Source organism: Xyrauchen texanus, chromosome 45 (genome assembly GCF_025860055.1).
Source record: "Xyrauchen texanus isolate HMW12.3.18 chromosome 45, RBS_HiC_50CHRs, whole genome shotgun sequence".
Classification (NCBI taxonomy): domain Eukaryota; kingdom Metazoa; phylum Chordata; class Actinopteri; order Cypriniformes; family Catostomidae; genus Xyrauchen; species Xyrauchen texanus.
In genome coordinates, this window is record NC_068320.1 from 5073180 (window position 1) to 5088813 (window position 15634).

The 15634-nt window shown below is 39.0% G+C and overlaps 1 protein-coding gene across 2 annotated transcripts in view; it reads left to right on the forward strand.

The window, feature by feature from the left end:
* LOC127637756 (FYVE, RhoGEF and PH domain-containing protein 6-like) overlaps positions 1-15634 on the forward strand; it is a 45527-nt gene that overhangs the window by 737 nt on the left and 29156 nt on the right. For both annotated transcript variants that reach the window (XM_052119007.1, XM_052119008.1), the window contains exon 2: positions 1379-3356. In XM_052119007.1, the coding sequence (XP_051974967.1) occupies positions 1379-3356 (1978 nt within the window). The remainder of the gene's footprint in view (positions 1-1378; positions 3357-15634) is intronic.

Consider the following 15634-nt stretch of genomic DNA (forward strand, 5'->3'; position numbering starts at 1 on the left):
GATGAGGGAATAAAGGAAAGGTCCCGTGATTTTCTTTAGACGGCTGTAAGGAACCGTTTTAATGTACATCCGCCTGATGACTCCGTCTCGCTTGCCGCTCAACTACAAGGAGGACTTTTATATGGACCACAAGAGTTCGCGAGCTCTTTTGTCTGATCCAGAGCTCGTGCACGAACCCGCGAGACGCTCCGAACCGATGCACGAGCTCCGGATCAGAAGAAAGACCTCGCGAACCTTCTCGCGCAAGAGTAACCGTTCGGTCCGGCTGAGGAGGAGAGGAGGGCGCCTCCAAGATTAGTGTTGGATTGCTTCAATCAGAGTAGGAAGATCGCATTTCCTCAAGAGTCCTTCGAAAAAAATTACGTTTTTCTTTACCCGAAATCGTGGCGTCTCGGTTTATTTCATTACATATTTATCTTTCCACTTTGATAAAATCTATATCCTATTGTAACAGTAATATTTCCCCACGAAAATGTGGAATTGCATTTAAAACATATTGGTAAATGTTAATTTATGGTTTTCACAGATATAAGAAATGGCACACACATATGAAACATATATTATCATGTACAGTTTGTATGGATATATGTGACAATCATTCTATCATGTTGTCTAGCAGTGACTATGTTTACATGCAAATCATTTTCAGATTAAAATCCATTCCTTTATTCTGAAAAAAGCCAAATGCTCCACAGCTATTTGAAAACATGTGGAACATATTGAAGTATCATCCTCAGATTTAACTGTTACATATATTTTTGGAGATATTAAAGGATCTGGTCATCAGATGTCAAACAACATGAGGGTTGTCTTTTTTTTTTTGGTTTGCAGTGGTGGCTAATTTCACAATAAGTTACCACAATTTACTGTAGTAACACTAATTGTGGTGTTTTGGTGGATGCTATGGTTACATTGGGTAATTTTTCAAGTTACCACTGTATTATTGTAAGAATAACTGTAGCTTTTTTTGGTATTGTGGTTGAAGCTATGGTTACCTTGCTTTTGGAAAGGATAAAATGAGAGAACTGAAATTGAAATAATTGCAGAAACATTAAAATGCCTATGAAATTTAGATTTTTATTAAGTATTTTGAAGCCACTGGCTGCACCAAAAGTTGTACTTTATTTTATTCTGCATTTTTGTGATAGATTACAAAATCTTGATATCACAAAGACTAATTTACAGGATGTCAAAGAATCCCATAAATCAATAGTTTTGATTCTGGGTTCAGACAGAATCCTTAGTATGGTTTATGTGCTACATTTCAGTCTTAACCTCAGGGGTGACCCATAATCGTGGCGTGTTCAGCAGTTAACGTTTGGTATTTTTGTCTATTCATGGAATTCATTTCGCTCTTTCTTTGTGTGAGTTTATGTAGGAATGAAGAAACCGCCGGTGGCTCCCAAACCCAAGCTGGTTCATCAGCAGAAACCATCCCCTCCCCCTATTGCCCCAAAACCAGAGATTTTGCTGCCTTCACCCTCACCTTCTGCAATCAAGAGAGGAAAACCTGCTGTTGCCCCAAAGCCATGCCTCCCCAAAGTAAACCCTCTGGTTTCTCAGAAGCCTCTCCAGATGAGGCAAGATCCCTGCAAGAACCAGCATCCCCCTGTCTCCAGAAATGGGTGTCCCATTTTACTCCCCTTACCCCTATCAAATTACATTATACCTCCTTGCCCTCAAGGTCGTCACCTTGGCAACAGCAAATCAGAGGGTTCTGAGGATATAAGTGAAACAGCAGAGGTAGGTGTTTTCAAAGAAGGTGACAGCCCTAAAGAACATCTATGTTACAATGACACACAAGAACAGGCTGCCTTACCCAGATGGGAACAAATGCATGCTCCCACAGGCTCGTTTTACACTGCCACAGAGGCACCAGAGAAGGACCAAGCAGGTATACAAATACAAACTTTTGAAGGCCTAAGACACAGCCTTGTTGAACCTGTACACAAACAAGACCAGTTGGCAGAGCAGAAGAGAGCAGTGAATTCCATTGCTAGCTCTTGCTTCAGTGATAATGTTGGCAATTGTGTCCCTGCACCACCCAGCAAGCCACTCCCCATACCCCATCCGCGACGCCCATGGAGGGCACTTCTTAGGCAGAACAATGTGGATAAAGCACCCTCTGAGGTTACTCAAGCAGATATACCTGCAGAAACTTCTAAACGACTTCAAACAGACATGTCACTGGAAAATTCTGCAAACATTTCAACAACATGTTATGGCCACACAAACACACCCCTAAATACATGTTTCCCTATAGAGGACACGAAAAACACGGACACTGACTCCTCACGCAACACAGATCCTTTGGACACAATAGACTCTTCTCTCAGTGCACGTACTGAAAACACGGATTCTCACCAAGACTCCAACCATTATTCCACTCCGACAAATGGTGCAACTCTAGCTTACATGGACACAGCTGAGGAGTCACAACCTCCAGCTCCGCCTCCACGACACATGTCACTTCCACAAATGGCCTCATCTTCTGTAGATAATCTACCTTTGCATTGTCACTTGGACCCTCACAGTTCTGAGATTAAGACTTGTGAGGATGACGATGATGGAGCATATGGAGATTTTGCTCGATACCCAATTACCCGGAGCGTTCTGAAACAGATTAAGCTCAGCTGTGAAACACAAGTCGTTGCAATATGTAAGACATCTTCTGACGGGGAGGAGAGGTCTCCGAAGGTCATGCCAAAGAAGCCACAACGGAATAGCCTTCCCGCATCTGCTGTGTTGCGGAAGCAAAACACGCCTCCGCAAATGCAGATGCCTCCTTTGCTCCCCATATCCAGCCCTCCCATATTTGGAGAACTCCCCGCACCACCTCAGGAGAAGCCATCGTGGCGAGTTGCCCTGCCTAACATTCCTATCTTTAGCAGGAACCAACCGACTCGCAGTAACAGCCAACCACAAGCTGGAGGCGTGGGACCTGCATTCGTCAAACAGAGGGCAAAGTCGTTTTCCTCTGCAGATCTTCATCGGGTTGACAATGGATCCGGAACTACCGAGCCGTTGGTACGATCCGATCAAGGACGTCGTAGTTTGCGAAAACTTTTAGAATTGCGTGTGTGTGTGCGCTTGCTTCCGAAGTTTCTTCGCAGTGGACAGTCCCTGGATTGCACTCGGTCTGATGCAGAGTATGAGGACCATAAAAACACGCTCATTAACCAGGTCACCCCCGGTGATGAGGATGTAGCTCAGGGTGATAGAGAGGCAGACTGTGGGGTGGAATACGAGAACGTATATGAGAAGATCCCAGAATACATGAACTTGCCATGGGTTTACTCCAACCAGGACTCCGATACAGGAGTGTATGAGGAGCAGGAACCATGGGAGGTGAACAGGTGAGTTTGTGCATGCATGTGTATACATGAGCATAATCGTTCATAGTTAATCATCATCTTGCACCAGAGCTGTCCTGTTAAAAACAGGCTTAGTTTACATTATAATGAGGTTATGGCAACTTAGCAGGCAAACTGAAGTATGGTGCCGTAAGTCTGACAATCATTACAATACATAGTTTTTCGTCTGGATGATATTGTGTGGTATCATATTGACTTGATTTGATTACAAATCTAGCTTGTACTCTAGCCTTTTAAAGTATATTCTTTTGACCTCGTGCCCATACAGATGCATTTGACATTGCGCACTACAACAGCTTTGTGACACTCTTTAGTCTACAATCAATGACAGGTGTATGCGCAGATGACATGCACAGACACGTACTGTCCATGTGTCTAGAAAAACTGGGCTTCACATGGACAGACCAAGCGTACTGTGCTGATGACAAAATTGTTGTCACATGCTCTGAGCATGAGACATAGAAAACCAATGTAGCCTTAAGAGCGACAGAGTTACACGCCGCTGTCTTGTGATATATCATTTAAAACTAGGGTGCGTTAATTAAGTGCAATTAATTATATAAAATTAAAATGCAAATAATCATGCCTGCTGGCCCTTACAAAAATTACGAAATAAAAGTATGTATTTTCCTACCGCCAGAGCAATCCAAGCTTGAAGTACATGTAACTTTGTGTTTTTAGGAGCCATATCAGCAGGTGGGCAGTCAGTGCACTTCAACAAACCTAACAAGCAGTGCAGCCATGAAATGAGAGCCACTTACACAGAATGCATTGTAGTCAACTGGATGAAGCACAACAGAATACAGGGATATAGAGATGCAATTTCATTTTCTCAACTACTTTAACTTGACACCTCGTCATAAGAATGTGCTGTTTATAAACACATTCTGTAAGACAGGGACAAATTGATGAACTCCGCAGCAAACTGCTGTTGACTTTATGCTTTTATTAAATTATATGGTAATAAAACAAACAATAAGTTGACATATACACTCACCTAAAGGATTATTAGGAACACCTGTTCAATTTCTCATTAATGCAATTATCTAATCAACCAATCACATGGCAGTTGCTTCAATGCACTTAGGGGTGTGGTCCTGGTCAAGACAATCTCCTGAACTCCAAACTGAATGTCAGAATGGGAAAGAAAGGTGATTTAAGCAATTTAGAGCGTGGCATGGTTGTTGGTGCCAGACGGGCTTGTCTGAGTATTTCTTAATCTGCTCAGTTACTGGGATTTTCACACACAACCATTTCTAGGGTTTACAAAGAATGGTGTGAAAAGGGAAAAACATCCAGTATGCGGCAGTCCTGTGGGTGAAAATGCCTTGTTGATGCTAGAGGTCAGAGGAGAATGGGCCGACTGATTCAAGCTGATAGAAGAGCAACTTTGCCTGAAATAACCACTCATTACAACCGAGGTATGCAGCAAAGCATTTGTGAAGCCACAACACGCACAACCTTGAGGCGGATGGGCTACAACAGCAGAAGACCCCACCGGGTACCACTCATCTCCACTACAAATAGGAAAAAGAGGCTACAATTTGCAAGAGCTCACCAAAATTGGACAGTTGAAGACTGGAAAAATGTTGCCTGGTCTGATGAGTCTCGATTTCTGTTGAGACATTCAGATGGTAGAGTCAGAATTTGGCGTAAACAGAATGAGAACATGGATCCATCATGCCTTGTTACCACTGTGCAGGCTGGTGATGGTGGTGTAATGGTGTGGGGGATGTTTTCTTGGCACATTTTAGGCCCCTTAGTGCCAATTGGGCATCGTTTAAATGCCACGGCCTACCTGAGCATTGTTTCTGACCATGTCCATCCCTTTATGGCCACCATGTACCCATCCTCTGATGGCTACTTCCAGCAGGATAATGCACCATGTCACAAAGCTCGAATTATTTCAAATTGGTTTCTTGAACATGACAATGAGTTCACTGTACTAAAATGGCCCCCACAGTCACCAGATCTCAACCCAATAGAGCATCTTTGGGATGTGGTGGAACGGGAGCTTCGTGCCCTGGATGTGCATCCCACAATTCTCCATCAACTGCAAGATGCTATCCTATCAATATGGGCCAACATTTCTAAAGAATGCTTTCAGCACCTTGTTGAATCAATGCCACGGAATTAAGGCAGTTCTGAAGGCGAAAGGGGGTCAAACACAGTATTAGTATGGTGTTCCTAATAATCCTTTAGGTGAGTGTAAAACCATGTATTGTATTATCTAATCAATGCTTTACTCATTTTCCTATATATATATATATATATATATATATGTATACACTGATCAGCCACAACATTAAAACCACCTGCCTAATATTTTGTAGGTCCCCCTCGTGCCACCAAAACAACATCAACCTGCATATCTTCTGAGATACTATTCTTCTCACCACAATTGTACAGAGTGGTTATCTGAGTTACAATGGACTTTGTCAGTTCAAACCAGTTGCCCTCTCTCATCAACAAGGCATTTCCATTGACAGAATTCCCACTTACTGGATGTTTTTTAGATTTTTGGCAACATTCTGAGTAAATTTTAAAGACTATTGTGTGGGAAAATCCCAGGAGATCAGCAGATACAGAAATACTTAAACCAGCCCATCTGGCACCGACTGTCATGCCACGGTCCAAATCAATGAGATCACATTTTTTACCCATTCTGATGGTTGATGTGAACATTATTCGAAGCTTCTGACCCATATCTGCATGATTTTATGCACTGCTGCCACATGATTGGTTGATTAGATAATCACATGGATGATTGTTTGTGCCAGATGGGTTGGTTTGAGTATTTCTGTAACTGCTGATCTCCTTGGATTTTCACACACAACAATCTCTAGAATTTACTCTGAGTGGTGCTAAAAAAATATTGCCCTGTATATGAGAGAGGTAAACAGAGAATGGCCAGACTGGTTCGAACTGACAAAGTGTACGGTAACTCTTTACAATTGTGGTGAGAAGAATAGCATCTCGGAATGCTATTCTGAGATGAGGGTTGGTGCTGTTTTGGTGGCACAAGGGGGTCTTGCACAATATTAGGCAGGTGGTTTTAATGTTGTGGCTGATTGGTGTGTGTGTGTGTGTGTGTGTGTGATATATATATATATATATATATATATATATATATATATATATATATATATATATATATATATATATATATATACACACAATGTATTGTTGACTACCATATTATTGAACATAATTGACTCAAAGTGTTTTCAATGCAAGAACGTAAGGCATGTCTGTGTTGTTCTGCTGCTGAAGGGTTGTTTTCTTCACTGTATAAGCTGCGCGTAGCCATACAGCTGAAGTTTCACTTACTGCCCTCTGGAGTAAACAAGTGGTACTGCAAGCTTGCATTTCTCAGGAATCTTCCTCATTATGGTCCGGGGGCATTGCAATTTAATGCTTTCATTTTTTTAATGTGTTATTTTGAATACAATTAATCGCACTGGAGTAATGCGTTAACTCGACAATCCTAATACACACACATACATACATGTACGTATATGGAGGTAGAGTTCATAAAATATGCATTCCTGTTAAATGTATTGCATCTTATACAACTAAAAATACATCTAGCTTTTGAAGCCTGTCTGTGGGCTTTTCACATGGAAGTGGAAGCTCACGTGTGCACATATGCTCAACAACACTACCTGCTTCAGCTGCCTGGGGCAGTGATTTAGAATTTCGGAATGAACTGATTTCAGCAGCAAAATTCCACCTATTGCCGAATCCATTGTGATTTGTCTGCATATAGCATTCTGCAATTTTTGTAAATGAGGCTCTGCTAGTTTTGTGTCTGTTTATCATTATCAGCTGATCTGATTTGCTACCACATTGTTATAAAACTTTTACCAAGTGACAATACTCAAATTGGCTGTTGTGTGGGATCAAACATCCACACAAACTGTTTAAAACCTGCTGAGCAAAACACATTTTTAAAATGAAATGTTAATGTAGCTTGGTCTGTGTGTAATGTTAGTGTGTGTATTTGTGAGTGCTGAATCAGGGAGGGTTACAGTCCACTTTTTGAGTCCAGGTTGGGCCATTTTCCTGTGGGTTATTTTCAGTGGCCAGAGCAGGAAATGTCTGAAGAGAAGAGAGCTGAGCCATTGGAAAATAACCTTTCTCTCTCGAGTCTCTCTCTCGCTCTTGGTTTCTCCCACACACTTTTTCATTCTCTGAATTTTAAACTCTGAACTTCTGGCTCATGGTCATGCTTTGTCATTACAACATTTCCAACTAAGTAGCAATAAAAATCCTGTCATAGCAGTAAAATATGATTCATCTTATTCTGAATGCTAAAATACCAACTGCCGACTGTAAAGTGTCACAGACATTTATTTTAAGATGCATGCATGTATAGCAACAGTATTTCCTAACATAGGTACTACATCTATTAAAACCATCATTGCATAATTAGTAGTGTTTGACAAGGCAAGCGTTCTATTTGTATTGATCATTCTTAGGGTTGCTCAAGTCCATATTCCTTAGTACTTTGATGGAATTGCTTACTAACCTCAGCTTTAGATGTATTAAATACATAATCTTACCTTTGTGAGGATGACTTACTATGTAAACCTCACTCACATTAGTTTATCAGTGATAAAGTCACAATGCTGATGAAAAGTAACAGCATTATACTGAATCTGCAGTTGGTTTCCAGATGCACAGGACTTTGTATCAAGTTTGTGGTCATTTGTTTTGAATGAGTTGTCAGCAGTTTGTGCCAATAAATATTCGACTTTACTAAGAGATCAAATCCAATATGTAAAGTATTGCTATTGTGATTTAAGGGGTTTACCTCACATGATGAATTCATAAATACAGGTTTTTGGGTACATCCACGTTCATCTGAATAATTTGAAAATGGCTTTTACGTTTACGTCAGCACTGCTGTTTTTAAACGTTTTCAGTTAATAGTTAATCCACACTGAAACGTACAAAAAAATTTTTAATTTTTTAAAAAAGGAAGAAGCATGGCCTACATCATTCCATGTACATCTGAAATGCAGTTTTGAAGGAATGCAATGTGAAGGTTGTACAAAGTGGATAACAGATACAACAACACTGCTACAACATTGGCCACCATCTTGTTTAGGGTTGAATGGATCACATGACTGCGTCAAGTGACTTCGAATATCTCTGTCAACACTACAATGCGAAGACAGCGTTTTCAACTTGGTGCACTTGGGGAGGGTTTTCAAAAAGCTCAATTGTCGCTTTACAAAAATGCTGTCTCAGTATGAACGTAAGCTTAAAACTAGGAATATCCAGATATCATTGAATTCCTTAACTTTATTCAAATTATTTTTTTAAACTTTAATTAAATGACAGTATAACAATTTATTTTCAACATGATAATTGCATTGTTTTTGCGAGTTATAGAGAACCTTTCAATACCAAAATACAGCATTGGAGTTATATATATTTGTCAAATAAAGTGCTGCATAACAGCATCACAGATGTGAGATATTGCTTAAATATTATACAATTACTATTTATTTATAATTAGTATTATTATTTGTTGTATTACAGTGAATATTACTTAACTATACAGTAGTGATCAATTTTTGTCTTTTTTCCCTTAAATAAATTGAGCTTTTATTTTGGCAGAGCTTTTATTTTTAAGCCTTTGTTGTTGTGACCAAGGAGTTCTGACGTTATGAAGGTGTGTGACTAAATTTGATTATTAAACCGCAAAAGGCTGCTATTTAATTAAATAAATACAGTGTATATAAAAAGTCTACACACCCCTGTTAAAATGCCAGGTTCTTGTGATGTAAAAGAATGAGACAAAGATAAATCATGTCAGAACTTTTCCACCTTTAATATGACCTATGACGTGAACAATTCAATTGAAAAACAAACTGAAATCTTTGAGGGGGAAAAATAAAAAAACTCTCAATAACCTGGTTGCATAAGTGTGCACACCCTTAAACTAATACGTAGTTGAAGCACCTTTTGATTTTATTACAGCACTCAGTCTTTTTGGGTAGGAGTCTATTAGCATGGTACATCTTGACGTGGCAATATTTGCCCACTCTTCTTTGCAAAAGTGCTCCAAATCTGTCAGATTGCGAGGACATCTCCTGTGCACAGCCCTCTTCAGATCACCCCACAGATGTTCAATTGGATTCAGGTCTGGTCTCTGGTTGGGCCATTTCAAAACGTTAATCTTAATGAAGCCATGCTTTTGTGGATTTGGATGTGTGCTTTGGGTTGTTGTCATGCTGAAATGTGAAGTTCCTCTTCATCTTCAGCTTTCTAACGGACGCCTGAAGGTTTTGTGCCAAAATTGCCTGGTATTTGGAACTGTTCATAATTCCCTCCACCCTGACTAAGGTCCTGGATCCAGCTGAAAAAAAACCCAGCCCCAAAGCATGATGCTGCCACCACCATGCTTCATTGTGGGTATGGTGTTCTTTGGGTGATGTGCAGTGTTGTTTTTGCTCCAAACATACCTTTTGGAATTATGGCCAAAAAGTTATGGTTTCATCAGACCATAACACATTTTCCCACGTGCTTTTGGGAGACTTCAGCTGGGCTTGGATGTTTTTCTTTGTAAGAAAAGGCTTCCGTCTTGCCACCCTACCCCATAGCCCATTCATATGAAGAATTCGGGAGATTGTTGTCACATGTAGCACACAGCTAGTACTTGCCAGAAATTCCTGCAGTTCCTTTAAAGTTGCTGTAGGCCTCTTGGAAGCCTCCCTGACCAGTTTCTTCTCGTCTTTTCATCAATTTTGGAGGGACGTCCAGTTCTTGGTAATGTCTCTGTTGTGTCATATTTTCTCCACTTGATGATGACTGTGTTCCATGGTATATCTATGGCTTTTGCTCTGAGATACAACTAAGAATATGTCAGGAAAATCTAACTAGAACAGCTGATCTTTATTTGTGATTAATCAGAGTCACTTTAAATGATGGCAGGTGTGTAATGACTTCTATTTAACATGAGTTTGAATGTGATTGGTTAATTCTGAACACAACCACATTCCCAGTTATAAGAGGGTGTGCACACTTATGCAACCAGGTTGCATAAGTGTAAGGTTTTTAAGGTTTTTCATTTTAATTTTTCGCCCACGAAGATTTCAGTTTGTTTTTCAATTGAATTGTTCACATTATTGGTCACATTAAAAGTGGAAAAAGTTCTGACATGATTTATCTTTGTCTCATTATTTTACATCACATAAACCTGGCATTTTAACAGGGGTGTGTAGACTTTTTATATCCACTGTATGTAGTCTGTATGTGCCTCGCGCTTCAAAGTGAATTAGTCTGTTGTCATCTGCTACAAACAGAGAGTGCATGTGTTTATCATGATGGTGTTTTTTCCGTGTATGAGTTAAGGATCTCTAAAAGGTATGAGCACTTTGTGTGTTTATTTTAGCACAACACTGGCTCCGCATATTCACAAGCACTTACATTTAAAGCGCTGCATATGCAAGCTAAATATTTATCTTGTTAAATCCCAGCTTTTGCTGTTAGATCTCACTAGGACATGAAGTGATTTTAATTTGTGCACCAAAGGTTTATGGAATGACATTCATATGTCAGATGGTATCGGTTTTTGGTATTGGAGCATTTTTACAAGCACGAGTGCAATTGTATTTTAGCATTGTATCGCACCCGATTCCGATACAAGAATCGGTATCAGGACATCCCTTGCCAAAACGTTGTGTTTTCAAATGATAAAGTATCAGTGTGGACTTGGCCTAAATCAGAGTTCAGTGGTCCTTAAATGTGGATCTATCAAAGGGATGAAACTGGCTATATTTGAAATTGTTAATATCCTACAGTATTATTATAATACACTATGTACAAACAGAATAAGAAACATCTAGAAATAATTTCTGCATATAATCCAATAATACAGTATGTTAGGTATTTACATGCTTGAGCTGTGTGAACAGGCTGAACACCTACGAAATTTACCTCTTTACAAATAGGTTAAATGCCTCATCAAATGCATCCTATACATGACATTAATCACAATCTATTATGTTACGTTTAAATTAATAATGTTAATTTTTCTAAACGTTTGAATACTTGATTAAAGTTTGATCTGTTACAGTTTAACAAATGTTTTTGTCATTTTGCACATTTTCATCAACTAAAATGTTGTTTTTGTTAACTAAATGATTAAAATGATATGCCATTTTAATTAGACATGACGAAGTATTGGCTTACTTTAAAGGACATTTTAATCAATAGAGTAATACTATGACAAAAACGGTGTAAAAATTAACATTGAGTTCAACAGTCTTGTTCTGTCCATTAAAAAATCCATAAAAAAATGTCTGTAGGGTAATTGGTAACTTATAAATCTTTTAAGAAAGACCTGACATGAGCTCGGTTATTTCTACTTAAATTTTTGATATCGTGTTCAAAAGTTGATTTCCTGGTGAATTAAAACACTATCCATGATCCCGATGGGGGAAAATCCACAGCATATCTCTGCAAAGGACGCACTGTGAATAACGCAATCGAGACAATCTACCGTCACTCTCAAACTAATTCACCAAAGTGGCATTCAACTGATCACAAAGTATAATCAGGACATTAATGATGTAAAAAAACAGCACCATTAATATTTAAAAAAAGAAATTTTTTATTAAATCTAGACAGGCCCCATTTCCAGCAGCCATCACTACAACACCTTATCCTTGAGTAATCGTGCTAAATTGCAAATTTGGTTCTAGAAAATCACTTGCCATTATATCAAACACAGTTGAAAGCTATTTGGTTCGTTAAATTAAATACATTGTGTTTGTGTTTGTGTTTGAGTTGCCACGGTATGCAATAGACTGGCATGTCTTCAGGTCAATATTAGGTAAAAAATATAAAAGAAGAAACCTCTTTCTCTAGAAACTCGTCAGTCATTCATTGTTTTGAGGAATAAAGGCTAAAGAATGCTTAAAAAGATTTCATACAAAGGTGTACACTACAGTCTTCAAGACAATGGACAACTGGCTCTAACAAGGACAGAAAGAAATGTAGAAGGCCAGATGTACAACTAAACAAGAGGATAAATACATCAGAGTCTAGTTTGAGAAATAGACACCTCACATGTCCTCAGCTGACAGCTTCATTGAATTCTACCTGCTCAACACCAGTTTCATGTACAACAGTAAAGAGAAGACACAGGGGTGCAGGCCTTATGGGAAGAATTGCATAGAAAAAGGCACTTTTGAAAAAGAAAACGAAAAGGTTAGAGTGGACAAAGAAACAGTCATTGGACAACAGATAATTGGTAAGAGTGTTATGGACCTAAACCCCATTGAGATTTTGTGGGATCAGCTAGACTGTAAGGTGCGTGAGAAGTGCCCGACAAGACAGACACGTCTATGGCAAGTGCTACAGGAAGTGTGGGGTGAAATGTCACCTAAGTAACTGGACAAACTAACAGCTAGAATGTCAAGGATCTGCAAAGCTGTCATTGCTGCATGTGGAGGATTTATTTGATGAGAAGTAGTTTAAGAAGTTCTGAATTTTTTCAAATTGTAATAGTAATTTTTTATGTTATTAATGTCCAGACTAAACATTTTGATCAGTTGAATGCCACTTTGGTGAATAAAAGTGACAATTTCTTTCCATAAGAGCAAAATCTGTATATTATTCCAAACATTTGGCCGCCAGTGTATATTGCTGAATATTTTGTAATAAAATGTAAACAAATAGTTTCGGTATTAATAATTAGGAACTTAAAATCAATATTTTTATATTTTGTCCATTGTTTTACATTTGATTATGTAATTTGCAATGCAAATGGGATTGTAGTTGATTCCCACATAAAAGACGTTAAGAACACAGTCTTGTATCTTTGTCTTTTTGTCAAATTTTCAAATACTTTTTTGCTACCAATCGAAGTTTGTAATGTTGCGATTCATCTCGGAGGTGGTTCATGGCTTTGAATGCTTGTATGAAGTACTTAATGAAATCCCAATTGAAAAAAGTAATGGGAAAAATATTTCTGGAACCAAGATTTTTAACATCAAGACATTTTTAACACAGAGTTGGATTAAAATAGCAAACTAAGGTCATTTTTTAAAACTGGTTGGCAGTATAAGGTATATAATTCACACCGTAAGCAAATATTCAATTTCAAACAGCCACTTTCTGTGATTAATATTGGGTTGGTTGCTGTGTTATATTGGTTAATAGGAGTCAGGCATAAGCACTTGGAGTGAAACCTTTGTGTGTGTGATAGCTAAATGTGACAAAATTTCCTTTGGGGACATCTGAGGACATTCTCATTCAGAAAAAGGAGTCATAAAAATATATATATTTTTCTTATTCATATTATTCAAAAGCAAAAAGTTTTCTTTTAAGGTTAGGGTTAGTCTGTACTTATAATTAGCATTATTTATATATATATATATATATATATATATATATATATATATATATATATATATATATATATATATATATATTTTTTTTTTAAAGATAGATAGAAGTCTATGATAGGTCCTCATTTAGATAGCTAGAAAGACATGTATGTTGTTTGCCAGTACTATATTAGCAGTTAAAATGATACTTTTTCACTAAGATTTTGGCACCATCCAGCAACTGAGCTGAGTGCCCTACATATGTGGTATCTAAACTCATTAGAAATATAACTTAAACTAATTGCCAAGGCATGATGGAATCTCCAAACTCTTGCCTGCTTATCTGTGTGTGTGTGGCGTCTCTTTGCAGAGTGAGTTTATATAAGCTGTAAACAAGAGCAGCTCTGTCCTCCTGCCGCAGGAGGAAGAATGAGAGCAAGGGAACCCAAAAAGAGTAGAAAGTGTGTGTGAGAGAGTTCTTTACCTTGTCAGTCCTGTCAGAAATCACAAGCCTGTTGTATTTGATGCTGTATGTATTAAAGGATTGTTCACCCAAAAATGAAAACTGCCGTCATGAACTAACTCTCTCAGGTTGTCCCAAACCCGTAGGGCTTTCTTTCTTCTGTGTAACACAAAAGGAAAAATTTAGCAGAATGTTCATGCTGTGCTTTTTCTTACAACAAATGCATATTTTGACCAGGGGCTGTCAAGCTCCAGAAATGGCAAAAGTACCATAAACGTAGTCTATATGACTTGGGTGCTATATTCCAGGTCATACAATAGTTTTGTGTTAGGAACAGACCTACATGATGAAATATTGACTTGATTTAAAGGACATTTTCATTAATATAGTATCTCACAAAAGTGAGTACACCCCTCACATTTGTGTAAATATTTGATTATATCTTTTCATGTGACAACACTGAAGAATTGACACTTTGCAACAATGTAAAGTAGTGAGTGTATAGCTTGTATAACAGTGTAAATTTGCTGTCCCCTCAAAATAACTCAACACACAGCCATTAATGTCTAAACCGCTGGCAACAAAAGTGAGTACACCCCTTAAGTGAAAATGTCCAAATTGGGCCCAAAGCGTCAATATTTTGTGTGGCCACCATTATTTTCCAGCACTTGCTTTAATCCTCTTGGGCATGGAGTTCACCAGAGCTTCACAGGTTGCCACTGGAGTCCTCTTCCACTCCTCCATGACAACATCACGGAGCTGGTGTATGTTAGAGACCTTGTGCTCCTCCACCTTCCATTTGAGGATGCTCCACAGATGCTCAATAGGGTTTAGGTCTGGAGACATGCTTGGCCAGTCCATCACCTTCACCCTCAGCTTCTTTAGCAGGGCAGAGGATGTCTTGGAGGTGTGTTTGGGGTCGTTATCATGCTGGAATACTGCCCTGCGGCCCAGTCTCTGAAGGGAGGGGATCATGCTCTGCTTCAGTATGTCACAGTACATGTTGGCATTCATGGTTCCCACAATGAACTGTAGCTCCCCAGTGCTGGCAGCACTCATGCAGCTCCAGACCATGACACTCCCACCACCATGCTTGACTGTAGGCAAGACACACTTGTCTTTGTACTCCTCACCTGGTTTCCGCCCCACACGCTTGACACCATCTGAATCAAATAAGTTTATCTTGGTCTCATCAGACCACAGGACATGGTTCCAGTAATCCATGTCCTTAGTCTGCTTGTCTTCAGCAAACTGCAGGCTTTCTTGTGCATCATCTTTAGAAGAGGCTTCCTTCTGGGGCGACATCCATGCAGACCAATTTGATGCAGTGTGCGGCGTATGGTCTGAGCACTGACAGGCTGACCCCACCCCTTAAACCTCTGCAGCAATGCTGGCAGCACTCATACATCTATTTCCCAAAGACAAACTCTGGATATGACGTTGAGCACGTG